This window comes from Anarrhichthys ocellatus, unplaced genomic scaffold, assembly GCF_004355925.1.
Source record: "Anarrhichthys ocellatus isolate YVR2014 unplaced genomic scaffold, GSC_Weel_1.0 scaffold3, whole genome shotgun sequence".
NCBI classification, from domain to species: Eukaryota; Metazoa; Chordata; class Actinopteri; order Perciformes; family Anarhichadidae; genus Anarrhichthys; species Anarrhichthys ocellatus.
The window spans coordinates 15,442,506-15,469,442 of NW_022280033.1; the positions used below are offsets into that span (position 1 = coordinate 15,442,506).

Here is a 26,937-nt window from a genome sequence, read left to right on the forward strand (position 1 = left end):
GTGTGTGTGTGTGTGTGTGTGTGTGTGTGTGTGTGTGTGTGTGTGTGCGCCTTGTTTTTGTTTGGCCAGGTTTAATTTGATCAGAGTGTGGGCCCAGTGGCGCGATGGATTAGCGAGCTAGCTCTCTCAGTGTTGTGATAACTAGCAGCATCTGCGCTACTTAACTGAGTCCAGATGAATGTCGGTGAAGGAGAAGGATCCTGTTACTAGTGCGCTGAAGAAAGAGACACACGCGCACACACGAACCAATACCCCAGCTTACTATGACTTTTAACCCGAACCCCAAGCCTCTAGTCTTAAGCCTCCGTGATAAAAGCAGTAAAGTGACTTGATTGAAAAACCCAGCGTGTGGATCCCTATGAGAAACGCAACGTGTGTCAAACACTTAACTGTTTTATTAATGGGGTGGACTCGAGCGCACGGGTGGACACCTACACCCACATTCTTTCATGCCACATGGAGAGAGCAGACACAGACGTAGAGGAGAAAGCTTGGCAACACTCCACCACTGCCTGGTGAAATGGATTTTGCTCATGCAGGGTCTTTTATTAAAAAGTCCTCTCCTGGAGTGTTTCTGTGGTCAGCCCCCACCCCCAACTCCCCCAGCTCTCACTCCACATTTGGGAGCCATTAGCAGGCTGAATGTGAGGCTACTGTACACCCCCACACATTATGTGTGAGGCCTGGCGGGGAAAAGCCTGGATTATGATACACCATCATACAGGTGTGTGTGTGTGTGTGTGTGTGTGTATAAGACAGTACAAAAACAGACCTATCAAATACCACATTCTCAGTCCACTGTGATTTATATGTTTTACTTACAAACTCAAAGGCACACAAGCGTACATTTCTGACCAGTGACCACCTTTTCTTACCCTTTTCCTCTCTGTGCCTCTCTCCAGGCGGAACATTCCCCCGACGGGCCCGAGGTGGGCTACGGCTCCTTCCACCAGCAGTACTGGCTGGACGGGCGCATTGTGGCGGTGGGGGTGATCGATATCCTGCCTACATGCGTGTCCTCCGTCTACCTTTACTACCACCCAGACTTTGCCTCGCTGTCTCTGGGCTCCTACTCTGCCCTCAGGTTGGTTGCCAGGACTTAGACCATCCCACAAAACGTGTCGCAAAACATATTAGATGGTGGAGATTGTTGGTAGCGCCGATGGCATGTCTGGAATGGTGTCCGTGCTCATGCTTGATAACATCCATATTTTTGTTGCTTCGTGTCACAAACAGGATGCTGCAGTTTGTTCTGATGGATATCAAACAAGAATTTGCAGCAGATTTCTTGTCAAATGTAACCCAGTGGTGCTCAATGCAAATTATGAAGTAGCATAAAAGCTTTAGGATTATCCAGTTATTTACAGTAACTATACTGTGTCTTAAAACGAATAGAGTAACGATTCAATGTCGCTCTTTTCATGAGGAGTTGCTTTGCCTCTCGTCGGTGACCGTTCCCTTCTTTGTTCTCGCTTTTATTCTTCCTCCCTTTTCATCCCTCACACTTGCCCTCCTCTCGACCTGCTCTCTGCCTGACTCTTGATCTTTTTGTCTCCTCCCAAATTTTTTATCTTCCCTTAGAACTGTATACTATAAGTGCCATAATACTGTAGGTCGTGGAAAAGTACCTCTTTCTTCACACTTGATTGGCCGAGGCAGTGCTCCGTTTGTGGTTCAGCTGACGACGGCGCTCTCTGCCAAGATGAAATAAGAGAACACACACATACGCTACAGGCGCACATATCTGCCGTTTCCTGTAAAATGTAACCCAATAATGTGAGAATGGCCTTTTCAAATATTTCTGCCCAGATGTGGGGGAACTGCGGGACCTCGTCTTCAAAGTTGCCTGTGTGCAGGTGCGAGCGTTCGTTCGTGTGCACGCACGTGTCGCGCGCACTAAGTCAGCCCTAGCAGTTCGGACGGACGGGCTCTGCTCGTATCGAGGGAACACCCTGGTCATGACTTATTATTTTAAGAGTCCGACTCCAAGAGTAACACAGAGTGCTCGGTGTGTGGAGGAGGCCCCTTAGGAGGGAGCCAGCGGGACTAAAATCCTCCCGTTTGTTTACAGACACCAGAGCCCGGCCTTTGATCAGGTCTGGACACTCCCTTGTCTGCTGGGCCTGGCTGACTCTGTCCAAAACTTACTGTTCAGAACGCATGTGCGCACACCCCCACACAACGTGTGCAAACAGTTAGAACATTAGATTAGATGGTGTCTCTTCTCCACAGTAAGCCCAACTGCATTGGAACTTGGGCTGTTCAACCATGTACAAGTGCACCCCTTTTAAAATAACCATGTACATGTTAACAGTGTAGCAGAACTTAGCTTTGTTTTTGGGGGGGGGGACGACCCTGTTTTGTTGTCGTCATCTGAGAAAACAGCCGTAGAATTTGGATTATGTTACAGTTATGGCGAAAGATGTTTCAAAAGTACAAAAACAAGTACAGCACAGTGTGTACTTCGGTCCTCTGTACATCGGTATGTGTGTGTGCCTGTGATTCAGCAGTAGAAACAGGAGAGGGGGGTGTTGAGAAATTTCTTGCAGGAGTGTAGCTCCCTCTGCCACGGGCCCAGAGGACAGAAGGAGGAGGAGGAGAAGTAAAGAGGCACATAATGAGGTGCCTGAGGCGCTGTGTGTAGCAAACACAGCTGGTGTCCAACCTCGATCACTTTCTTCTGGGGATGTCTCGATTATGTTGTGTTGCCCGCGATTCTCATCCAAGTTCTTAAATATTTAGTAATTGCTGATACTGCACTCATTAAAAAAAAAAATTAAAAAAAAAAAAAGTTAGCAGTAGGCCTACTTTAGAATAAGTATAGCTGTTTAGATTTTACATAGCCGACAAAAAACGCATTTCAGCTTTCCATTAATGATTTTTTTAAAAGTAATATGTTGAATAGTTGTGCATAGTTTTTGAGCATTTTAAGTTCAATGTCCACAGCAACATGTTAGAAGTGTATTACACCTGCAATATATAGCAGAGGCAAAGCTACATTTAGTTTCAACACAAAGGGGCTCTGCACACATGGCTTGCTCGAAGCCTTGTCATGTCATGTCATTGATGCTGAACTGCTGGCTGCTGTTGGTTGTGCACTATTTAGTTCACATGGCCTTTAACTCGCTCACAACTTTGCACAGTTTTCAGGGATCCCATTGGAGCATTTATTAAAGCCAGTTAAACAAGGGATTGGAAATGGATCAGACTTTTACATAATCGCTAGTGTTTTTTATATGTACAGTACGTATGTATGTACACTATAAGATTTCAGGTTCATCTCCCCAGTTAAATGAACCTCTGTGTGCTTCCCATCACTTGTAGCTCACTTTGCGTTTCAGATCTGGCCACACTGTGCCTGTAGTGTTTGGTAATGAAATGTTTCCGCATGCATGCGAGGCTGCAGTAAGGTGTGTGTGTGTGTGTGTGTGTGTGTGTGTGTGTGTGTGTGTGTGTGAGGGAAGCTGTGCAGGAGCATAGGGCTTGATAATTGGCTTGTGCTGGAGTGTCAGATGGCTGAAGAGGGGATAATGGCGGACTCAAGCTGCTGCCATGGGGGTGGGGGTGTGAAGGCCTCAAGTGAAGGGGGGGGGGGCGCAGGGCTTTTTTGTGAATGGGCCTCTCTTGACCCCCCCTCCCCCAATTCAGGCCTGCCGGGCGCTTTTGTGGAAAGGGGCTGGGAACCCGGGAACCTGGCAGCAAGCGGGTGACCTTCTAGCACCTCGCTCTAGCTGCCTCACCTCTCCCTCCCTTTCTCTTTCTTGACCCCCCTCTTTTATATTCTCCTCCTGCTCCCTGTCTCTCCCCCTCCCCGGCTCGGTCTGCTTTGTCCCATGTCTTATTTTTCAGTGCATCTATTTTATTTTAAGGCCTCTTTCTCTCTCTCTGTTAGCTATTGTAAGAAAGGGAATTATCCCCCTTCATTTAAGCGGGTGAAACACAGAGGGTGGAAGGAAGAGTGAAACAAAAAGAGAGAAGAAAGCGGAGCTGGAATTTAGTTATGGAATACTGAAGGAAACAGCGGAGGGAAGGGAGAAAATGGGCTTTTAGAGAAAGGATGCAATTAAGGAAGAAACTATTGAGGAAAAAATAAAGCGAGCAAGACATTTACTGTATTTGAAGAAGCCAGATAAATCTTCCAAGTTCTAAATCTTCATTTTACACGCTCTCTCTCCCTCCTTTTTCACCACCTTCTTTTCTGTTGGAGGGCTCAATGGCGATAAAGAGAAGGCAGTTGTTTTTGTGTAATGAAGTGAGACCAGGAAAAGCTGCCTTATTGAGTGTGGGTCTTTACTTCCATCATGCTAGGCACTGCTCTAGTCAGAGCTGCTTGCACCAATTTTATTTCTTTACGCCCTTATTTGTATGCTGTTGATATGATATAATATAACTAACCTGTAAGAAGAAATACTTTTTAGGTATTGCAATATTAATTAGTATATTCTAAATGACTCTTTGCTTTGTCTGGCTTCTTGTTCTGCTGATCATCTCTGGTGTGTCTTTAGGGTGCAATGTCTTACTGCACGTGCACATGTTTGTGTCTAAAACACAGTGCGAGCTACTTTACATCAGCCGACATAAACGTACATTTAAAAACTGTGAAATTTAAAACTCGGCGCACTGCAATGCAGCAGCTCCAGCCAGGATGAGCTAAAGACGGGGGAAAGTGGTGCCGGAGTGAGCCACCGTTGTAAGAGGCAACGGCACCGAGCTGCATGCATATGTGCTGTTTCTGAAAGCCTGAGCCTTTTCTTACGGTGCCGCTCTGAAAAGGTGTGTCTTGTGTGTTTCCTGCCACAGGGAGATCGCTTTCACCAGGCAGCTGCAGAAACAGTCCCCCAAGCTGTCCTACTACTACCTGGGCTTTTACATCCACTCCTGTCCCAAGATGCGGTATAAGGTATGCATTGTCTCACACTGACATGTACAACAAGTTTCTCATGTTTTTTTCACCTTTGTTTAAACAGCATCTCCATGTGCTGAAAAGAGGTTTGATACTTTGATCAAAACATAGTTGTTGAAACATTTCCACATCACTTCAGGCATTTTTCACATGGTATTATACTAGTATTAGGGCTGAACACATTAATATGTGTGGACGTTAATATATGAAAATAAATATGAATCTTACTGAGATTAAGACTGCATCTTACTGAGCAGGTCACGCTCTGCACAATACCCTGACTCTGTCGAGCTTCCTCATGTCTGAACCCAAATACGTCCAGATAACGGATGTACTGTTCCCCCTCTGACATGTTAAGTCATCTCTTGCTCTTCAATGTTCAGTTCTGCTGAGATCATTTCCACACAGTACTACTGCTAGCATGAAAGCGTGGGGGGGCATTTTACATTTCTTCAACTACTCCCTCTTGCACGAGTCACATGATGCTCAGGGTAGCACCTTTGCACGTGAAGCCCACGGGGCTGTTTCCGAACCTCTGATTGGTTAGATTGTGTAGCATTAATAAAACAAAACATTTATTGCATTTGTTACATCGCAAAGGCGATTTTTTTTTTATTTAACTGGTAATACCTAACTGGTATTACATTTAATATTTCAGTCTGTTGGCAACATGGAGAGGATTGCTGCAACACTAGATGGTCCTAGTGAGTTAAACTCCTGGCAGTGTATGTGCAATATTTTATATAACATACTTCTGCCCCTAAAACATGACGGCAACACTGTTCCTTTCTTTTATCTGTTCATGATAACTAGTTGTAATATAGTTCATATGAACTACAAGTCTTTGCCCATGCTCCCCAAAATGCCACGATGCTATATGACTGTCTGTCCTTTTACTGTACCGTTATCCTGTGTGCAGGACAGACGTTAAAGCTGTAACGTAGAGCTGTTTTATGGGCACATCAGGACGATGAGTCTGTGTCAGTCTCCAATGTTGATGCCTGTCTCACCATATTTACCTACACCGCTTCCTGTCTGTCAGGCCAGTGACAAAGTAGTTTGTTCTGCTGATTACTTTTGCATAATGTAGGTTTCCAGCCCATCTCTTTTTCCTCTTCTGCTTCTGTTATTATAGCTGCCGAGGCCTCTACAGGGGCCTACCTATGTGCTTCTCTCTCATTTGCACACCTGCTCTAATTTTGTATGTATTACAGTTTGGAATTCTGCTCTTTTGAGCTCAGTGACACATATCAAGTATATCTTTTTAGGATGAAATAGTAGATTAGGCTTTACCTAAAAGATAAACATTGAACAATGTGTTTAACAATTCAAAGGTAGGTCAGGGATGCTTTGTCAGAGATCCACTGTAGCTATCACGATGACGTGTACATGCAAATGCGTTTTACTCAAATGCACATAGAAGCATTATTAAATCCAAACAGCATATTCATGTGCTGTAAACCTCAAAGATAGGAGGGATAAAAACAAGGGGAAATTTAAGTCGGTGTGAGAGAGAAATAAAAAAAACGATGGAGGGGAGGTACAGGCAAGGTAGAGAGGCTGCTGAAGACATTAGAGGTTGAGAGGAGGGTCACACTGCTGGCGGCAACATTAACTCAGTAGCAAGGAGTGTGTTGCTCACGTGCGCACATACATGCATCGTTTTTACACAAGTGTAGTCGATGTACTTTTACACAAAATCGCATAATGGACATGCACATGCACGCAGGAGCCACTAGTCACAAACGTGCTCACATTCACGCCAAACGCCTCTTAAAGATCTATAGCCTCAGAAGTACGGTGAAAGAAAGCAGCCTTTCCAAGTCCAGTACTTTTGGCCAAGATTTACCATTCATCCCTTCTTTCTCTCATCCGTCTACTAATTCCTCCATTTCTCTGTCGTTTCATTCAGATGTTCCCAGAGATTGTTCTTGTTCATGGGAGACTGATGTCTTGTTGGCGATTATGGAAAAGTGCCACATCTTTTTGTCCATTTACAGCTTGTTTTGGGGTTTTGCGTTGTGCTTTGCCCATTTTCTGTGTATGGAATGCGTTTGCTCTGTTTACGTGTCTGTGTGTTGAATCTTGATCACGCTATTTGCCTGTGAACGCTGTTACCACAGCACCTAACCCCCCCTGCGCTGGTATTTACTCCCCCAACCCCCCATATCTGTTCTTGTGTGTTTGCCATTGCAGCGCCTTGTTCACCAACCTCCCCACTTCTTCCTATTTTACCCGTGTGGAGGAACACAGGACAAGGGTGAGAAGGTTGCCCAGTTCCCACCTTTTGGGCTCTCACACTCCCACAGAAACACAGCCGCGCTCCAACACACCCTCACCGCATGCACGGTGTCTCGCTCTATTGTCGGATTTGCATATGAGCCCAAGTAGTTCATTAATGCACAGGCATACTGTGGAATTGTTCAAGCCGCTAAGATGGGGGAGCCCCTAAACTCCACTGTTATTGTGTTGGAGGTTTTCTGGTTTCTAGATCTCCGTCCTGCTGCTTGCCTTTCTAAAGACCCAAACACCAGCACTTGAACCCTACTGGACACCACTCAAACCCCTCAAACACCACTCCCTCTCTCCTTTTTACCCATGCACACCCTCCTTTCAACCGCTGAACTCCCTCTACCCATCCGTTCACACTAATGTGGAGACATGTAAAATACACCGCTGCCGTTTTAGCCTTCAGTGCACGCTGGTGGTGCTTTTCACACCCAAATTCTGAGCTTTTGGGAATACTAAAAAAAAAAAAAGGTCTAAAATCAGTTTTCTCATACAGTGCTCTCATTCCCTGAGGAGTAATAGAAGTGCATTGTTTATGTAACTGACACCAGCAGCATAATGAAAGGCTTTTTCATGGTGAAAGTGTTCAAAGACATACCAGAGAGTTTATAATTCTAGTAGTAAGGGAACCTCTACCTGAGCTGTTTTTTGTTATTGTTGTCCCCTTGTGTGTTCCTGCTGTATGTGTGTTGGGGACTTGGCTGTGTAAGGCTGCAGTCATGAGAGTGGACTGACTCGTATCTGTGTTTCTTTTTTAGAGTGTTCTTGAGTTTTGAGTTGGTGGGGAAAAAAAATCTTTTCTGCCAAGTCGCATCTCTGCATGCCCGGGGGAACAGCTCCATGTGTGATGGGTTTAAAAGGTCTCAGCAGTGCCAAAGCCTGGACATGGTCCTGTAGCGCAGCCTTAAAGGGTCCTAGAAGACTTGGAGTCCAGCCAGGAGCAGGGGGCTGCCTGGCCAGTATCAGTCCCTCACCTTTGTTCTCAAAGCTAGGACGGAGCGTCCCACAGAGCCTTGCTGTTTTGGCTGCTGGGTTCAGGGTTAGACGTGACATCCTGCCCCTGGCTCCTGTCCCTGGTCCTTTGGCCCTCCCTTGGCCCTCTGATGTTGAGCTGTAGAGAGCAGAAGGTGAAGCAGTTGGAGGCTAAATGAGACCAAAGGTCTTGGCCCTTCTGCCACTCTTCTTTTTTTTTTTTTTCTTCTTTACTTTGCTCTCATGTGAAGCTAAAAGTCATCTGAATGAACCGCTCTTGGAGTGCTTATTTCTCTGTGTTGAGTGCATGCACATTTCTTGGGGCTTCCATAACAAAAAATAAATTGTCACTGCATGCTCGTTAAAAATCTGGCACCATTACGACATTTTGCTAAAAAAAAACTATCTAGATGCAGCTATAGTCTATTTTCTTTCATTGCCTGGGCTTCATGTTCTTGATGTGCTCTGCCTGACCCATCGCTTCAACTCGCATTGGTTTTTCTCACCATGTTTTATTCCCTTGTCCTCCAATAACTCCGCCATCCAGCTTCAGCAGCTCACAAAACATACTCGGAGTTTCATTAGCTTTCATTTGATCCATTTTGGACAGAGCGAGGAGTTAAAGATCCGTGCCACATCGTAGTGATTTTCCATTTCTTTGCAGAGGTGTGTGTGTATATGTGAGATCTTGTTCATGCCGGTTGTTTTTAAGTACTGAATAAGCAGACTTTGATGATAACAAACGAGGCGCTCACCCACTTGGCTTTACCAATCTGCAGTACCTGGTTTTAACAGATCAAGCACTTTTCAAGTGTGGCATACACACACACACACACACACACACACACACATGGACAGAATACCCAGTTAGTGAGGGAGTTATATGAAGTGGCTCTTACTCTTGTTATTATTGTTCACAGTGAAAGAATGTCTCGTTCTGAGCCCAGGAAACCATTACATTTTCCACAGAGGGGAAGAAAGAAGGAGTGAGCAAAATAAGTGAAAGGAGGAGGAAGAGGACAGATGGAGAGAGAAAAAAAAAAAAGGAGTGACAAAATGTGTGCCAAACGAGAAAAGGAGGCAAGATGAAAAGGATTATTCGTTTCCCGGCGGTACTTCACTGACTTTTAAAAGAGTCCTTTTTGCGGCAGCTGCACCTCCGTTCCCTTTCAGAACCAACTCCTCCTCGCTCACAAACAACAAACGCCGTCAGAGAGGCGGTCAGTTCTCTAGCAACAGCCATCAGTTTACCACATTGGCTTTTGAATTCAGTGGACCCGAAATGAATCCGTCCAGGTGTCGGGCCACTCACTGTGTGGAAGAGTATGCTGGGAACATGACCGATGAAAAGAATTTGACGTTGGTTTCAGTCAGTTGCTGCTCTGCTAATGTTTTCCTTAATCAGTGTGTGGCTGCAGGCTTTTCTGTCACCTGCTGCATGAGTTTAGTTCTCATCAATTAGACATGACAAATTGCCTCCCTCCAGCTCAGGCACAGGACCTCATTTTCTCAGGATGCACATGAGCTGCACACAGAGGTTGAATAGTGATGAATACAAAAGGACTCTTTCCTTTTTCTCACTGATTTAATTTCAGATCAATCAAATCCTGACTAGCTGGTCCAAAAGGAAAAACAATTATCATGTTTGTGAATCATTAGCAGTGCCATTGATGACCTGCAGCGTATATATTAATGTAATGAATCTCTCTTTCAAACGGTCCCGCCTCCTCTCCAGGTACGCAGTCGCAGGTTGTGACATGCCGAAAGGCTCCGAGCCGCAGCTCTCAGGACCCTGCATGTGTGTTATTTACACTCGAGGGGCTCATTCAGACAGTGTGTTATGTGTGACCTCACATTCTGCGTGTCACTTGTTGTACATCTGGGCAGATTAAGAGTGACAGTGAGCGAGTTTGAGGCATCCAGAGGTGGGTGTTTCCCATGGAGGCCCCCCCCATCCCCGCGTACCATTCTGTACAGTACACAACTTATTTTTTTAACATGTCGGGTTTGTTCATGAGGGCGTTCCTTTCTTCTCTCGCTGTAAACTTTCTAACCCTTTTTGATAGATATTGATGAGTTGCATTGAAAAGGTTTACGGTGAACAGCAGTGTTGGTGTGGACCTGTGGGTTTACGCTTCACAGGCCCTGCAGGTCCAGGCACAGTGCAGCCAACCCCCCCCCCCTCCTTTCTCTTTCTGTCCCTCTTTTTTTGTTTCCATTTGTCTTTCAGCAACTGTTTAAGAAAGCAGCCACCATGCTGGTCAGGATGAAAGATTGATAGAGAGAGAAGGGATCAGCGCGAACAAACTCTCAACTGGTTTCATTCAAAGATAAAACATGGCGTCACGTTTTCTCATATCTGCATGATACAATGCACTAAATCACGACGGCTCGCATAGAGGTGGGATGAAGTTACTGTGCTGAGTGCAGTGTTCCATGTTGAATCTGATGGGCTCGTGTGTTTACTGTAATATTTTTTTTTCCTGCCTTTTCTTTTCTTTTCTGCTTTCTTTTCCTCGGATGAAACGATATTCAGTTGGTTTTTATACATTTTCTTAGGCCCATTCTCACCCTCTCTGTGAAATTTATAAGCTAAAGCATACCTCTTTTACAGCCGTCCAGCCCCCCCGTCTTAAATTGGAGCCTTTTTGACAGAAATGGTTCTGTTTGATTTAGCTCGACAGGAGACCACCAACAGTGAAACCACTCAGCAAAAACATTTGTTAAAGTTTTTGATAATTTCTCTTCTCTTTTATGCCTCATCATCTCTTTTTTATCCATGTGTCCTGCCACGGGTGTGTATTTAACAAATCATTAACTAGGCTACAGCAGAGCCACTGCTTGGCTTCCCCTAGGAGGAGCGCTGACAGGGTGATGGTCTGAGGGGGGCAGAGCTCAAGAGGTCAGGTCAGACGATTCAGTCTTACTGTGTGTGGAAGGACAAAGTTGGGTGGAGGGGGGGGGGGGAGCGAGGGGAAGGTGTGAAGGTCACAAGGGTGAAAATGAGAGTTTGGAGACAGTGTCATGCTGAGGAGATCCAGAGCCCACTAGCTGCCAGCCTGAGGTGTTTGCCTTGCCATTAACTTCACCACTATTTATTTTCAAACCCGCTGCAGCTGCGGCGCTTTGTCTGAAACGCCTGGTTTCTTTTTTGGCAAGGGAATGCAGGCAGATCTTTGATAAGCACTACTGGACAGAATGAGCCGGTCTCATAAATGCAGTCAGACACTTATTCAGAGTGTGGGTGGAGGGCCTTGCAGTTAGCAGTTTGAAGGTGGGGTTTTAAGACCGAGATTGGGGGCTGCGGTTCTGACTGCAAGTCAGTAAGCTGTAGTCTGTGTCAGACAGGCGTAACAGCTCGCCTGCCCATAAAGACCAGAGGAGATAAAGAGATAAGATAGTGCCCCAGTCTGTGACTGATGCCCATGAAAGCGCTGCCATTGGTTCTCAGGGGCTCTGTAGAAATGTGATCCTGTAAAAATATTTTCTTCTCATTAACCTGTCATCCGTGAAGCCATGACGCATAGCCGGGCCAGGGAGTGCTGGGACAGAGTGAGGTGGGTGGAGAGGGGATTGTGCGGGTTGTCTAGGGGCCCAAGGGGGGAGACTTACCAGCCTAGATGCTTTATTTGAAGGTCGTCCTGTGGTAATGTGTTGAGCAGGGTGAAAAGGCCTTTGGTGGGCCCCGGAGTGTTTAAACAGCAGCAGTTAACGTAAATCTCCCCAAACGTAGATGCACTCACACACACACACATCCACACACAAAGGTATGTGTACATTTAGTCACAGACTGTGGTGAAAGTAGGTCTCTGTGGTCTATTCTGAGACACGGCTTGTTTGGACATGTCTTTCATTGGTGCTGTCCGTCTGTCCAGCCTGCTTCGTTTTTTGGTGTTATTTGTCTAGCTGCATGTGTGTTTGTGTGAGCGGCGCTGTTTACGTGTGTCCATCAGCGGCAAGAGGCCCCCGCCCCCCCTGCCATGCCCCCCTTGTCTGGGCAGAACGTATGCGTTTCAACAGTCTTAATACGATAGAAGGGGTGTATTGTGGGAGCGGTATGTTTGAGAGAGTGTACGGATGTAGGGATCAGGGCCTCTGTTTATTGTTTTTTTTTTGGACTAAGATTGGATGAATGTGACCCTGGGTCAGAGTGCTGGCCCGGGCCAACATAGGTTAGGTCTGCTCGGCTTCGGGTCACACTAGGCCCCTTTGTATACCCACCGGGTTCAGGCTGTGCCCTGAGTGACAACCAGCTGAATGACGGACTGCAAGGAGACCACAAATGTGACACGGTGACCGTATTTGTCTGTTTGGGTCTAATGTCCATGTTTCTGCTGAGAGTGCTTGACAAATGTCTAATCCTGACCTAATATCCCATTCGCCATTGCGTTCGACCGCCTATAATCTAAATCAGGCTGCTTTTTGTATTGCATGTTATTTTTGGATATCTTTAGCCCGAAGCAAACGGAGCAAGGTCTAACATTAGTGAGCTCATCTATTTTGCGACCAGCCTGGCATCACACTCTCGGAGCCGCTCTGTCTCACACTGAAGTGGGTGTTCAGCTGACCAGCAGATTACTGTTTAACTTAATGCTCTTTCCTGTAGAGATTTGAGCTGTCCTGACACTGTTAACAAAAATAGGCTCATTGAGACTGCATTTAGACATTCTGCACAGTGCCTGACTTGTGCACACACGCATAAAGGGGACACCTCAGCTCGGGGTAGGGTGGGTGGAAACCCAACTGGAGATATGAGCAGGAAATCAGCAGCAGATGTGGGTGTAAAGTAATGCAGATGGAGGCAGGGAAACCCTCTTACTAGGACACCAAATCCACCTCCTGTCTTCTGGTCTTTCTTCCACCGAGGCTGAAAGAGGATCACTTTGAACCATGACACTGCTGTGCAACTTCGAAGCAATGAATGATCTCATCCTCGAAAAGTCTCCCTCTAATGCAGGATGTGATCGTGTCTGAGATCTCCCTCGTATCAACACATGATATCGGGACTAATAATAAAAAGACAATGTCATAAAAGTAGTAGAAAGCAAGGGAGATGCAAGAGGATCACAAGGACAAAGGGTAGGAGTAATAATTTATAAAGCATCACTTTAGTGATTTAAGGGGAAATGTGCAGATGTTTAACCTTATCTCTATCTTCCTTGAGTTAGGGATGGAGTGTGAAAAATGCCTGCAGGTGCACATCTGCAAAATCCATTGTTCTTCCTTCATCCAGTGACGTAATTCGACGTATTTGGAAGTGATAAAGAACTACAGAGTGCTACTTCAGCTTTGGTAGCTGTCAAACGTTTTTTTCGCTTGTATTGCAACTAGTTACGTTTCCAACAGTGCAGAGATCGGTATGGAGGATTATTTACAGTGTACATTATACAGTGTTTTGGCTGACTCACTTATTCAGCCGGCGAGAGTTATGTTGGACGCTGTCGCCGCCGACAACCTCAAGAGAAAGAGCCGCGTGTGTGCGTTACTATCCATGAAAGTTTTCCTCCTCAAGGATCCCGAAGATAAACTTGGAAAACCAAGACCAGCAGGGCGATTTTGGGGTGATATTTGTCAATCAAATTTGCTAATTTAATGGCCTGCCAAGGAGTGCTCGGGTAATGTAGCACAACTTGCCACACAATGCATCCTGGAACAGGAGCTATCACTTTTCTTGGGCAATACAGCACCCACTGGGAAATAGGTTTTTTGTCAGTGGACTACATTTACCATCAGCACTGATTGAACATCCATATTTTGCTTTAAGGTGATATTAATTCTGCTGGCCTTAGCTCCTCATTGATTTTCGATTTTCTCAATTTAATGATTAATTGCTTGGTCTATGACGTCATGTCAGAATATTTCCCAAAGCCCAAGTGGATTTTTTGAAATCGCTTTTTTTATTGTCTGACCACAACCCAAAGATATTCAATTTACAATGATTTAAGACAGAAAAGCATCAAATCCTCTCATTTGAGAAGCTGAAACCAGAGAAATATTTGGCATTGAATAATTAATGGTTTATCAATATAACTGCTGATTCATTTTCAGATTAATCAATTAAATGTTTTGTTACAGCTCTACATGTAAAGCCAGAGTCAAAAGATGGCTGCAGTAATCCACCAATCTGCTTTGCTCCTCACAAACCCATTCTGTGATCGCCAGAAGCACAAAACGCATCACTTCCTGTGCTGTCTAGAGAGGATGTGTTCCGATTAAGACCGACCTGGCGTGCGTTTCAAATACAGCAGCAAAATATTACATTTTGACTAAACTATTTTACTGGTGATGTGCTGAGTAAGAATATGAAGTTGTGTTTTTCACCCGTCGACCATTTTGGACAACCTGGAGATGTGAAGAGACGTGTGGCTGATGACAGCTGTCTCAACTCTACACACACTAAACTCCTAGTCAGCCAAGGAGGAAACAAAGAAGCAGGAGGCAAAAGCCGTGCAGGTTTTTCACGATTATTCCTTGGCTGCATCGAGGCACTCCATTTATGCGTCTGATTAATTGCTTTTCGTATGAATCATCATAGGTACGGGCCTGAGGCATCGCTCCCTATCTTGAGGTGTGTGAGAAAACAAGACAAGAATAAGGGGGAGGGTGTACAATGAAGAAGAGGAACAAGGTGACCGTTATGCGTTTGAGTGGTTGAGTTGGTAATAAAGTTCCCTCTGACAGCAGGGCCTCTGCTATCTGTGTGTGTATGTGTGTATAAAGTCTGTGTGGCCTGAAAAGAATGAGTGATGCTGTGTCACCGAGGGAGCTCGGAGTGATAATAGATCTGCAAAGTATTGTGTAACTGCATGTCGAGCCCTGGTGGAGATATGTGTTTATTTACTTTTGATGAATGAGGTTGTGCAATTGTTTACTCGGCGGCAGCTTGTTATTCAAATGAGGTTGAGCAATTTCCCCCTCTGTCTTGTTAAAGTTCAGTTCATCGGGAAGAAGATCGCCTCCCTATGAACGGTAACAAACACACTGCACAACAATAGATCTGACTGACTGAGTGCATTCTCCGACCTGTAAGCGCATAGTCTCCATTTTGTTTTATGGGGCGGCGATTGAATGCAGCTCTTTATTTTTCTAATCCGTCTGTCTTCCCTCTCGTCTCCATCCCCACCCTCTGTCTGCTTAGCTCTTCCCCCACGTCGGGCTCTTTCCAAGCCCCCCCCCCCTCTTCATCCCAGTCTTCCAACATCCTCTCTCAGTCCTGGGCCCCTTTCGTCCTGGCACCCAGACTGCTCCTATCTGTTCGCCTCAGTCCTCGTCTGTGACGTTAACTACCATCCCGTTACCCATCTGCACCTAATTTTTCTCTCGTCCCTCCCCGTCTCCGTCTAATCTTCCTCTCCTTTCTCACCCCTCCGGCAGCAGCCAAGTCTGTCCCGCTAAAGTTTGTACATGTTTCCTTCTTTCTCCACTTGTTTTTTTTCATCCCCCAGCTCCGTTTCCATCTCTCTAAACGAGCCTTTCGGGGCTTGTCAGTCATCGGCATCACCTCCATATCTGTCTGAACATGCGAGCACAGAAAGGAGGGAAGGATGGGAGGGATGGTGACGGATTGGTTCGTGAGGGAGGGTTTGAGCACTTAGAAAGGGAGGAACGGAGCCACTGAAGAGAGGACCACCAAACCAAAAAGATATTCTTCGTCTGGGGAAACCCTCAACCTGTTGATCGGCCGTGTAGCTAACTCAATTGTGTGGACACATTCAAAAACACATGTGCACACGCACACAAACCATCACTTCCTGTGTCCTTTTTCACAACACTCGCTAAGCTAACGGCCACTCAGGAACATAGATTTGTAGGAATTGACCATTTTAACTCCCAGCTATTAGATTGGCTCTTAGACTCTTCACATCGGTCTTCTCTCTCAAGGATCTAAGTTTCAGGAAACCATTACTGCATCCTCTGTTCTAAGTTACAGTTAGATAATGTGATGGATGTTGTGAGCAAGCTGACGCTGAAGCAGAGCCAAGGGAAGCTGCAGGGGTAGTGGTGAATTACAGGGCCTTCAAGACAACCTGGGGAAGGAAGAAAATAAAGAAAGTCAGCTGTAAGCTCAGTCTTCAAGTTCAGTCCAATAAAGAGAAGAAGCTGACAGAAGGAATTGCACATGTGCCATGACTTCTCTCTCTCTTGCGCTCTTTCTCTCTCTCCTCTCTCTCCCTCCCCTCTTCAGATAGACCTCTCTTTCTGTTGAAGCCTCACAACAAAGGACTGGAAATATCATTTTGGGTAACCCTCAAAACGGAGGCCTTCAGAAGTCAGGAATCCACTTTGTATCGGTGTGCATTTACAAAAGAAATAAAGTGCAACACAAAAACACGACTGCTTTTCTTCATGGACTAGTGGCATTCCCAAAAGTCTGTCCTAGCTCATTCTTCTCCTATCTCTCTTACGCTTTCTGTTTTAAGACTAGCTACTCCATTCGCACCTCTTGTTTCTGCTCTGCGTCTCCCTCTACGCACCCGGGTCGGGTTGAAGCGCAATGCCGGGTGTGCCGAGTCCTATAGCGCGCGTGTGTGTGTGTGTGTGTGTGTGTGTGTGCGTGTGCGTGTGCGTGTGCGTGCGCGTGCGCGTGCTTTCTGTGTTGAAGGAGCCTATAGAGGTGTGGCAGAGTGTGCGAGTGTCGAGCTGAATGCGCTGACAGTTGTAGAAGGCTGTAGGTTGTCGGGACACTGAGAGCATCCGATCAATGTGTGTGTCCATCGCTGCTACAGATGCATAGCATTCCACCACCATCCATCTGTTAGCGGAGGCACTTAAAGCGCGTTAGTGTCTTCTGCTTCCATCTGACATGCCCCCCCCCCCCAGCACAGCCTGTACATCAGTTTTGTCCTGTATGATTGGATGAATTTAGTAATACATTTTGGCGTTTCTCCCCGCACTCCTTTGCTTAGTTATGGCGCGCAGCAGAAAGGTGGCTGAAGATGAGGAGGGAAAAGCTTAACTATGACTCTACTGTTTTCCATTTCTCAGTGCTGTAAAGCAGCGTAGTTCACTCTCATGGCGTCCTTATCCTGCATGTAAAAACAAGCAGCATATTTTCCATAAAGGCCCAGTGACATATGGGTCGTGGTCACAGCACCACGGATGGCATTTCCTTTGTCTTGCTTATTTTGAGTTCGTAATGACATCTGCATCTGCATCTGCTTTTTTCTCTCTCTCGTCCTGCACTTTTTGACCTCAGCTGTGTATGAAACAGTGTGTTCGTGAAATGTTGGAGTCTTCGCCCTCCAGTTTGTTGTCTCTAAAAAAATAAATACTATCGTTGGGCTTGTTGCAGGCGCCTGCGTGTATACAGAGCTATCTCAGCCGTTTGTGTTTGTTTGGTGGTGTGTGATGGAACACAGGTCTCTGATAATGGAGTCTCCTCCTTTTCTGTTCATTCAACCGCTTCACTTTTTTTTTTTTTTCCCCTCTGTGCCCTGCAGCTGTTTTTGTTCAGCTTGGTTTACTTTCCATCCACAATGTTAGGTCAAATACGGACTTGTACCCATTTCACAAGCACACATTACAATATGCTGGTGTGTTTACATTTCCTGCTCGGCCTCGCAGACAACATAACACTCCTGACACAGAGACTCAAACAAAGAACTCAAACAGAGCAGAGCTTGATCCAGGTCTCACCCCTGATCCTGACCCTGAGGTCAGTTTACAACTTGTCAAACCTTTAACCCTAAAAGGTTACAAGCGTATAGTGTGTAGGGCTGTCCTCGACCAAAGAGATTCTTAGACGACTTGCACTCGTACGATTTTTGTTGATTAAATCTTTTTTCCACACAAAAGCACCACTTTACATATTGTGTTTACCAGAGATATGCTCATAAGTTTCTTGGAAATAAGTCATTCAGCGTGAATAAAGCATAAAGAAAGACTAATCGACAAAATGTATCTTAGTCGACTGTAAGGCCAAAATGGCCGATAAATCTTCTAAGAAGGAACAGCCCTAGTAGTGTCAATTAGTGTTACCAAGGCTGTAACTGATGATTGTTTTCAATATTGATTTATCCGTTTTGTGTATTTATTAGTCTATGAAATGTTAGAATATCGTTAACAATGCTCAAAAACGAAAATTATGTATTTAATTTGCTTGTTGTGTCCAACAAACGATATTAAGGAATTTATGGCAATATAAAATAATGAAGGAAATTCGTTAAAAGCAAGAGTTTGGCATTTTCGCCGAACAAAACCGTTCATAACTAATCGATTTTCAAGCAGGAGGCCTAACCCTCTTTCTCCCTCTCTCTGTCCCTTTTGTATCCCCAGGGGCAGTACCGGCCTTCAGACCTCCTGTGCCCAGAAACCTTTGCCTGGGTACCAATAGAGCAATGCGTACTCCAGTTGGAGAACTCCAGCTATGCTCGATTCAACCAGGATCCTGATGCAGGTACAACTATGTAACACTCTACCGTTACCGTTATTCATTTAACGTCTGAAAATGACTGACCTGCCACTTTGAGCTCCGTCTTAGAATCCTCCAGTTCTTCCTACACGCTGCTCTGAACCTTGTGTTGACATCTGATCCAGTTTCACGGTGGTGCTGTATTGAAATCTGTGGACTTGCTCCGAGGTAGCATTGAACCCGGCTCCCACAGTCCTCGCTCCACCATGATCCTTCAGCATGGCCAGAGCAGAGCCAGCGGAGTCATTATGGAAGGACCATGTTGCCATTAGATGAATAGTGATCTTTGCTCTAATAAACCACATGCAGAAGGTAGACTGGCAGACGCCCATCGCCTGGACTGGCGAGCTGTGAGATGGGGGGCAGGGAGAGTTTTTAACAGAGTCTGAGAGGAAAGATTTGAATGATTTTTTTTTTTTTTTTTTTTTTTTTTTTTGCATAGATGCATGACTAGAAAGACTTATACATTTTCTATCTCCTTTATTACTCCTTTAATCAGTCTCTGCTAACGCTGCTGTATGGATTTTGCATATTTGTGCTCTTTTTTCAGTGAATGTCCTGCAGCTCCCACAAAAATGTAACTGAAATAGTTTCCATGTTATGGCTCTGCATGCGGAGCAGAAAGACTCCCACCTCATGTAGACTGACATGGTCCAGTGTAGGGCACTTCTCAGCCTCGGAATGAAGAAGTTAAATAGGTTTTACTGTACAGATACTGTATGACAGGAGATGACTGGAGGTTGTTGGTAAAGTACACACATACATAATATGTATATTGCAAGTGTTTCCACCCGAGTGGTTGATTGTGCAGGGGCCAGCCGTCTCCTGCTTACTCTTTCCCATTCATCTGCATCACCAAACAGGCACCGAACAGGAAGGAGCCACTGATAGACAGTAATGGGAGATGTCAAGTAGACTAGGATTGATAGATGAAGAGTAAGAGATGGAGTAATAGAAGAATGGATGGAAAGATAGACTGGGGAGACGTGATGGAAATGCTTTTATAGAGATTTGAAGTGAAAGGGAGGCAGGCTGGCAGTTGTGTGCTGGCACTAGAAGAGAGAGAAGCACAATACAATGAGAGACAGATTGACAGGGAGGTGGAGGAGGAAGAAGGATATGTGATTCTGGAGAAATGCGGCTCAAGAGTTTGCTGTAGTGAGGTCATACCTGGACTCATGCCATGCAGAGACCAACACAAATGATAAACTTCAAAGAAGAAAGCGCTCTCTGGCACTGATCAGGAGGCAGCCTCTGGATCTGAAGAGTGAAGCCAATGCTGAAGTGCCTTGAACTTGCATTCTCTCTACTGGCCATCAGGGGGCAACTCTGATTGTATAGAAGTCTATGAGAAAATGACTCTACTTCTCACTTGATTTATTACCTCAGTAGACATTATAAACGTGAGTTTATGGTCTCAATCGCTAGTTTCAAGTCTTCTTCAAAGCAGCATGATCCATAGGGTCCCATTTATAGTAAACTAGATGATGAACTACCCCTATGCTTTAGGGTGGGCTGCCACGGCGTTGTCCGGCCTTGGAGTTGTCCGTGTTGTCGTCTTGCAACTCTAACCCTTTCAGAATTTGTTTTCAGTTCATGACAGTTAATTGTAACGGTTTTGGTCGTTTTAAAAAGGTCTTATTTGGCATTCGGTTGTACTTGGATGCAACCTCTCGTGTCACTTCTGATTGCAAAAAAACAAGACGGCACAGCCAAAATTATGAACTCAAACCAATGGCTGATGTTACCTGTTATACAGTCTGTGGCATTGATGCCACTTTCATAAAATAAAATGTTAACACTTGTCTCAAGGAAATAAGGACTCTACCTTTTTGATTTCATGGCTAGTCTTCCTTGTTGACTCAAGTGGTGGTGAAAGCACCACACCCGGGAGAAAAGGTCCTTTTAATCCCGTCCTTTAAAAGATGGATGGTTATTTAGCAGGTTGCCATAAACTGCTTAGCCGGCGGTAGATCTGACATTTTCTTGTCAGTCATACCATTAATCCCAGAGTGGGCACAAATGACTGAGGTCAGGTGGCAGTTTCAGAGTTAGCCGTTTTCACTGTGGCCAGAGTGTTTGTGTGTCAGTGGCTCTTGTGGTGCCTCCATCGTGGACTGATGATCTTGGACAAGTCCCGACATTTTTGTTATTGAAGGCCTGGCTGTCCGAAAAGCAGTCTCGTTAAATTTCAGTGCTAGCTGTCTTGATGGTTAGCTCTCAGGTCTGTTGCCAAGCTGCGTGGTGCCAGACTGCCGTGCTTGTGTGGAGGGTTCTGTCGTCTCCAGAAATACAATTTATTTAATTTGGCAATATATCAATAAGTGGCTTCTTTGTGTCCTTAATAAAGACATCTTGCAATTTGTTGGCCTGGGGAAGTCCTGACTGCAATTAATGGTGTAAGAATCTCCTATGTATCTTTTAGGCAGTAACTTTTCTATAGCTTTAATTTAAAGGATTTCTGTCTCATCAAGATGCAGAAAAACGTGTACATGCATTTATCTTCAGCAGGCTAGACTATTGTAATGTGTCTTTACAGGTCTTAGAAAAATCAGCTGCAGCTCGTGCAGAATGATGAGACCTCACGAACACAAAGAGAGGGCAGCACATTACACCGGTCCTTGAATCACTGCATTGACTTCCTGAGATGCAGAATCCTGTTACCAAATGGTCTCGGGGCCTAAACACATCTCTGATTTACTTGCTTGTTACGAAGCATCCAGACCCCTCCGGTGATGTGTGGGGGGGTTTACTGAGTGTTACCTGGGTCAAAGCTAAGGGAGGTGCAGCGGCTTCTAGTTTCTATGCTCCCCACCTGTGGAACAAGCCAGCTCAGTACCTGAGGTCTGCTGAAACTGCCAGCTACTTTTAAATCAGGGCTTAAAACCCAATTGTTTACTGCTGCTTTCCAATAAATTAGATGAATAACTTGTGTTTTATCTGTGACTATTTATTTGCTTGCTTTTGCTTATTGTTTTTATTGCTTTTTAAAATCCAATTTCTCTCTAATCTACGGCTATTCATTTGCATATTTTTCTCGCTTTGCTTGTCTTTATTGTCTTTTAATTGCAATTTTAATGTTTTCTTAGCATCTCATGATTAATATATTTCTAAGCCCGTTTAAAGTACCCTCGCTGTTTTAGTGTGTTGTGATAATGATATTTTTGCTGACTGTGCTTTCATGAAATAAGAGTGTCACACTTATCTTTGTTTCTTTCTGTTTATTTACAATAAACGTTCAACACAATGTGTCATTTATCTCGACCACATTTAGGCTGTTCGTCAAATACAGCTCCTGAAATTTGTATCCATAACCCTATGAACAGAGTTAAGCTAAGTTTATGATGCATCAAATAAATGTGCTACTGAGAGATAAATTACAAAGCTTGGTAGAGATTAGGGTTAGGAATGTAGGAATGTAGGAATATACATATTTTCAAAGAATTCACACTACAAGTCAGAGCATGTTTTTAGCGGATCAAAAGAAACACTTTAAGATGCTCTGAAGTATCTCCTCCTCCTTGAAGTCTTGTAGTAGTTGGTTGAATGCATGTTGTCTTTTTGTCGAGCCCAAAAATAACAATTACACTTTCAGTACAATCTCCAGTCATGTCCACATAAATCAAGTATTCCAAGTTGATAAATCAACTTGGAATACTTGAAAGTGAGAACCTGAGAACAAGGGTTCTTTATCTAAAAATAACATTTTTGGTTAAGAAATTTCAGTTTTCAAACTGTCAGCAAAGTCCCCAACTAAGGCTTGCCTCGAACTCCAAACCTCACCCAGGGGTGAAAGAGAATTAGGGTTGCTGGGTGTGCGTTCAGATTGTGAACCCGGGTGACCAGGTTACAGAGCTACAGTCTTAATGAGGTGTGTAAAGACAGCTAATCCAAAGTTTACGCTACTCTGTCCAAAGCAGGCTCACATTGATTACATGCCTGTTGCTGACACATCGAGCACTCTAGGGCTCTAGCAAAAGTACATACAGTACACACACACACAGTCTATACAGCACATATGTGTTATCTCTCACACACTCATAATCTAGTGTTTGCTTGAGGGAGAAAGAAGTAGGGGCATTGCCCGCTCAGCAGGATAAACACACAAAAAAATGTGACATAAGTAGTCACCCCCTGGGCCTCGAGTGCGTCCAGCAGGCGCCAAACCAGACGCACACAATTACGCACTGCGATATACAAACTACACGATGCATTTAGAAAACTATCTTAACTGTTAACGTGGACTATTGGTCTCATACGAACACGCTAGCCTGACAGCACCCACCACCCGTGACTCCTTCTGCCTCCATGTTTCCAGCTCTTACAGTTTACACTTTCATATCTTGTCTCCCTGTCGGAGCCACTTTGCTCTGCTCTTCAGAAGGCTTTCCGCTACTTAGCCCGACTCGTGCTAATGTTCCCATTCAGAGTGGAGGGGAGACAGTTATCACTCCTCTCTGTTTCTTGTTATAAAGCGGGAGGTAGCTTTTTTTTCTGCTGCAGAAGAACCTGTCCCTCATTTTAGTAACAATAATGATAATAATATCCTTTCAAAGTCCAGGGGAATTCTCTTGTTGCTTTCTTTACGGAGGAGGTCAAAATTCATGGTTCGGCTACAGAGATGCAGGGTCAGCTGGACGGCTGTGTGCCAACACAAGGGCTTGAACCCAGGTCTTATGGTCAAAGTGCAGTCCTCTTTCTTTTCAAACGTAAGCTCTGTTTTTTTTGGATTTTGCAACATTGGGTCATAGGAGACGGTCATGACCTGATGGCCTGCCTTTGACCGGCGTCCGGTGTTAAGCAAGTGTTCTGAAAGCTGGAGATGGATGGGAAGAGAGAGAGAGGAGCGTGGCCGAGGTGTCGAGGCTCCTTAGCCTCGACTCTGACCCTCTCACTCCCTCGCCGACCCTCACCACTCCTCTTCCCCCCGACCCTTGAACCCCCGACTCTGAGGAGCCGTGACCCTCAGAGCGGCGTGTCACTGAACGTCCGGTGTGCCTGGCGGGAACGGGGTCTGGAGCCACTCAAGATGAGGGGAGAGGGGGGGGTACTGGTGGAGGACGGAGTGAGTGAAGAAGCAGTGAAAGATGTTTACGTGAGGAGCGGATGTTTGGTTTGCCTTGAGTAAGAGAGAAGGAGAGATGGGGCTGATGCTCTGTGTTACTGTTAGGGTTAATAGACCGTCTGAAAGCTACATGCTGCTCTCTGTTTAAATCTGTGATGCGTTCACTACTTTATATCTTCACAGGGGGACAGTGGTGCTCGGGAGCAGTGTCACATTTGAGTAAACAAATGTTGCGCAAGTGGGCTGTCTCACGGATAAACAGGAGGAGGAGGCACATAGCGCTTAGAGAGACGATGCCGAGGGCAGCTTAAGTTATTTAGGAAGCATTGAAAATTTAAATACTTTTGACTGTCATCCCATCAGGAACCCATTAATTCTTCATGGACCAAAATCACGGTCATGTGGAAGTTACACAACATGTTTATGTCTTTTTAGAACCCATTCCCCCCCCCCCGCCCTCATGGCGAAGCTTCACGTACTGCTGATTTTCTTAGTTTAAAAGTTTATATCAAGCATTCCTCAATTATGTGACTCAGCAGTTTCTGGAAAAGGGGAAAGACACAGTGGTTAGGGCATTACTGAGCAGGGAAATGAGGCTAATAAATAAAATATGAATCCACAGGGAACTTTGAAAGTAAAAGAATAAAAGTTGAAATATGAAGATGTCTATGCAGATTGAGGGGGGGGTGAGAGCTAAAGAGCCTCAGGGCTTTGTGTTGATAACGAGCACTCTTCTGTCCTCTGGCTTGATTTTCAGTTGGCGTCGGTGCTAAGTTGAACAGTTGGGATATTCACTCACGGTCTATCCACCTACACACGTGACTGTTTAAAATCTCTCATTTGTGAGATCTCAACGTGCATTTTATCTGCAACAAAGGCGGTTGACTCATGTTGCTTTTAACAAGTTTCTGATCACACCCAGCCCTCCGAATAGTCACGGTTCAGCCGGAGTGCCTCTTACACCGGAGGATCCCTTTTAACATCTGGCACAAGAGAAAAGACTTGTTTGTGGCATTACATCACCGTTTAGCAGCTTTTCTCTTTGTTGTCTTGTTTCCCCAGTTTATTAGGTGATCAGGTGGGATTTAGCAGAGCTGTGGCGAATATTTTAGGAATTAGGCAGAAATATGTGCGCTCGGCTCACTCGTACCACCTGGGTGCTCAGCTGTGAGCCACATGGGTGTTGTCATGGGGAGCGGTAGTGGCGGGTGGGAGGCCTCTGAGCTCTATTAATATCAAATCTAACTCGCTCCTGTTTGACTGATGTGTCGCCATGGACCTGGCAAGCTATTCCACTCCACTCCGTGGCCTGAAGTTTATTTTCATCTGCTTCCTCTTAGCTAGGCCAGACCAGGATTGCTCCAGACAGGACAGACTGGTTGAATGAAGTACTGTAGAGTTTCTAAGGGAGGGAGGGAGGGGGGGGGGGGGGGTACATTTCAGAAGGCACGGTATGAATTTAAAATTGTTGTAACGGCAGAATGCTCGGAGAAGACGAGCTGAGGGGCTTCGCGAAGAGATGAGGGGATGTTAAGAGGGCAATTAGAGGGACTAGATGTCGGATACTTATTGAACTCCCAGTGAATGCAAATGAAGGACTCCTCAATTCTGACTGGAGTGGAAGATGATTAGAGCTCACGATGGATTTGGAGACCCCCTTGCAGTCACACATTGTGTGCGGTATATCTGGGTTAGGTTGGCTCAGTTGATACCGCCTGCTGTGACGCTCCCTTGCGTGTCGTCTTGGCGCCAGCTGTGGGCAGCTTGGCTCAACCTCGCACTCCTGGAGGCAGCTGTTTTAGTGGCAGAGAGAGGGTCATCTGGTTTTTACCCCCCCTTTTTTTTTTGTTTGCTTTCCATCCAACTCTCCAGAGGACCATTTGTAGCTGCTGAACACGCACAGTGTAGAGATTAGCAGTGTTTTCACTGGTCTGATGGGAGCTGGCAGTGTACGACACGGGACCTAATGAAATGCCGAGTTTGGCAAGGCAGCAGGGAGCAAGGCCCCGTAAACAAGGCCAACGAACTATCCTGCTCACACACCACTGTGACTCCAGGTTTAGGGCAAAGGGGAATTAGAGCTGGGGGGGGGACAGCTTCTCGGAACAATGGCGTATCCTTGCCAAGTCACTCAGAGGTTAACTCATAAGAAGGAGGGAAAACAAGGCCAATGTTAACTTTGCTTGATGTGTCTCCACTGCTCCTCATTATGTCCTTGTGTTTGTGTCCAGGAGATGCTCGGGTGCTGAAGGACGTGGGCAGAGCTCTGGTGCTATACAGGCGGGCCGTGATGCCCTACGCAGCCTACTCCCGCAAGCGCAAAGGCTCCAGCGACGAGCTGGAGGTGCAGCAGTACGCCGACTTGGTTGGCCAGGACTGTGCTGAGAAGATCCTGCTCTACCGCGCCTAAACACACAGCGTCGCACCACTGCACCTTTTTAATATGTACCTGAATACACGGCCCCACAGCAACGTCTGTCTGTTCATGTAGACGTCTGTGCGTCTCCTCAGTGTCTGTGAAAGTGCTTTCTGCTGCCGCTCCCAGTAGTCTCACCGCGCTTAGCTCTGCAAAAGCTGGAAGAAACGCAGTAGCCTCTCACTATCTATGTATGTATCCATTCACCCGTTGGCCTCATTCATCACTTATGTCTCATTCACATTTATTTACGCTTTATTCGTCAATTATTCCTGCAGCGTCCATTCTCAAATTATGTTTAGATGTAAGCATGTTGTCCTTTTGAATGTTCAGTGATTTTGGTTGTCCGTTGCTTCCATGATATCTCTAAACTTCACTACACCACAACATGATTTTTTTTTTAATCTCCATACTTATACACCACAACATGATTTTTTTATTTATTTTTTCAATCACTGGGTTTATTGATAGCAGTAAACTCACTGTTTTTAATGCTTTTGTCTGTAATATTTATAGCTTGATTTGCTTTTCTTTTAATATTGACACTGTTATTTTCAGTTAAGCCAAATAAATGGGTTGTATATTCCTTACTCGAATTTTGTGGCTTTCCTTTGCTTGCTAATTATTCAACACAACCCTGAATCCACCGGCAGTGGAATTTTGGGAACAAATTCTGGGAGTCCTCTAGCTGCCACAAACTGTGTATATTTCTTCACATATACATTCGTCAGTGTAAAAATATAAACATACTAAAACACATGCATGCCCAGAGATACTGTACATGCTTGACTTGTTGAATTGGGCCAAGCAACAGGTGTTGGATATATGAGCCGGCAGAACACAAAACGCCTATTGCCTCTCTCCCTCAAACAGTGTGTCAA

General features: G+C 45.3%; 1 protein-coding gene across 3 annotated transcripts in view; it reads left to right on the forward strand.

Moving 5' to 3' along the window:
• Positions 1–26,646, forward strand: part of ate1 (arginyltransferase 1) — a 52,473-nt gene extending 25,827 nt beyond the window's left edge. For all 3 annotated transcript variants that reach the window (XM_031872864.1, XM_031872846.1, XM_031872855.1), the window contains 4 exons: positions 903–1,084; positions 4,801–4,900; positions 18,440–18,560; positions 25,872–26,646. In XM_031872864.1, coding sequence (XP_031728724.1) covers positions 903–1,084; positions 4,801–4,900; positions 18,440–18,560; positions 25,872–26,050 — 582 coding nt within the window. In that variant the 3' untranslated portion in view covers positions 26,051–26,646. The remainder of the gene's footprint in view (positions 1–902; positions 1,085–4,800; positions 4,901–18,439; positions 18,561–25,871) is intronic.
• Positions 26,647–26,937: the final 291 nt, after the last annotated feature.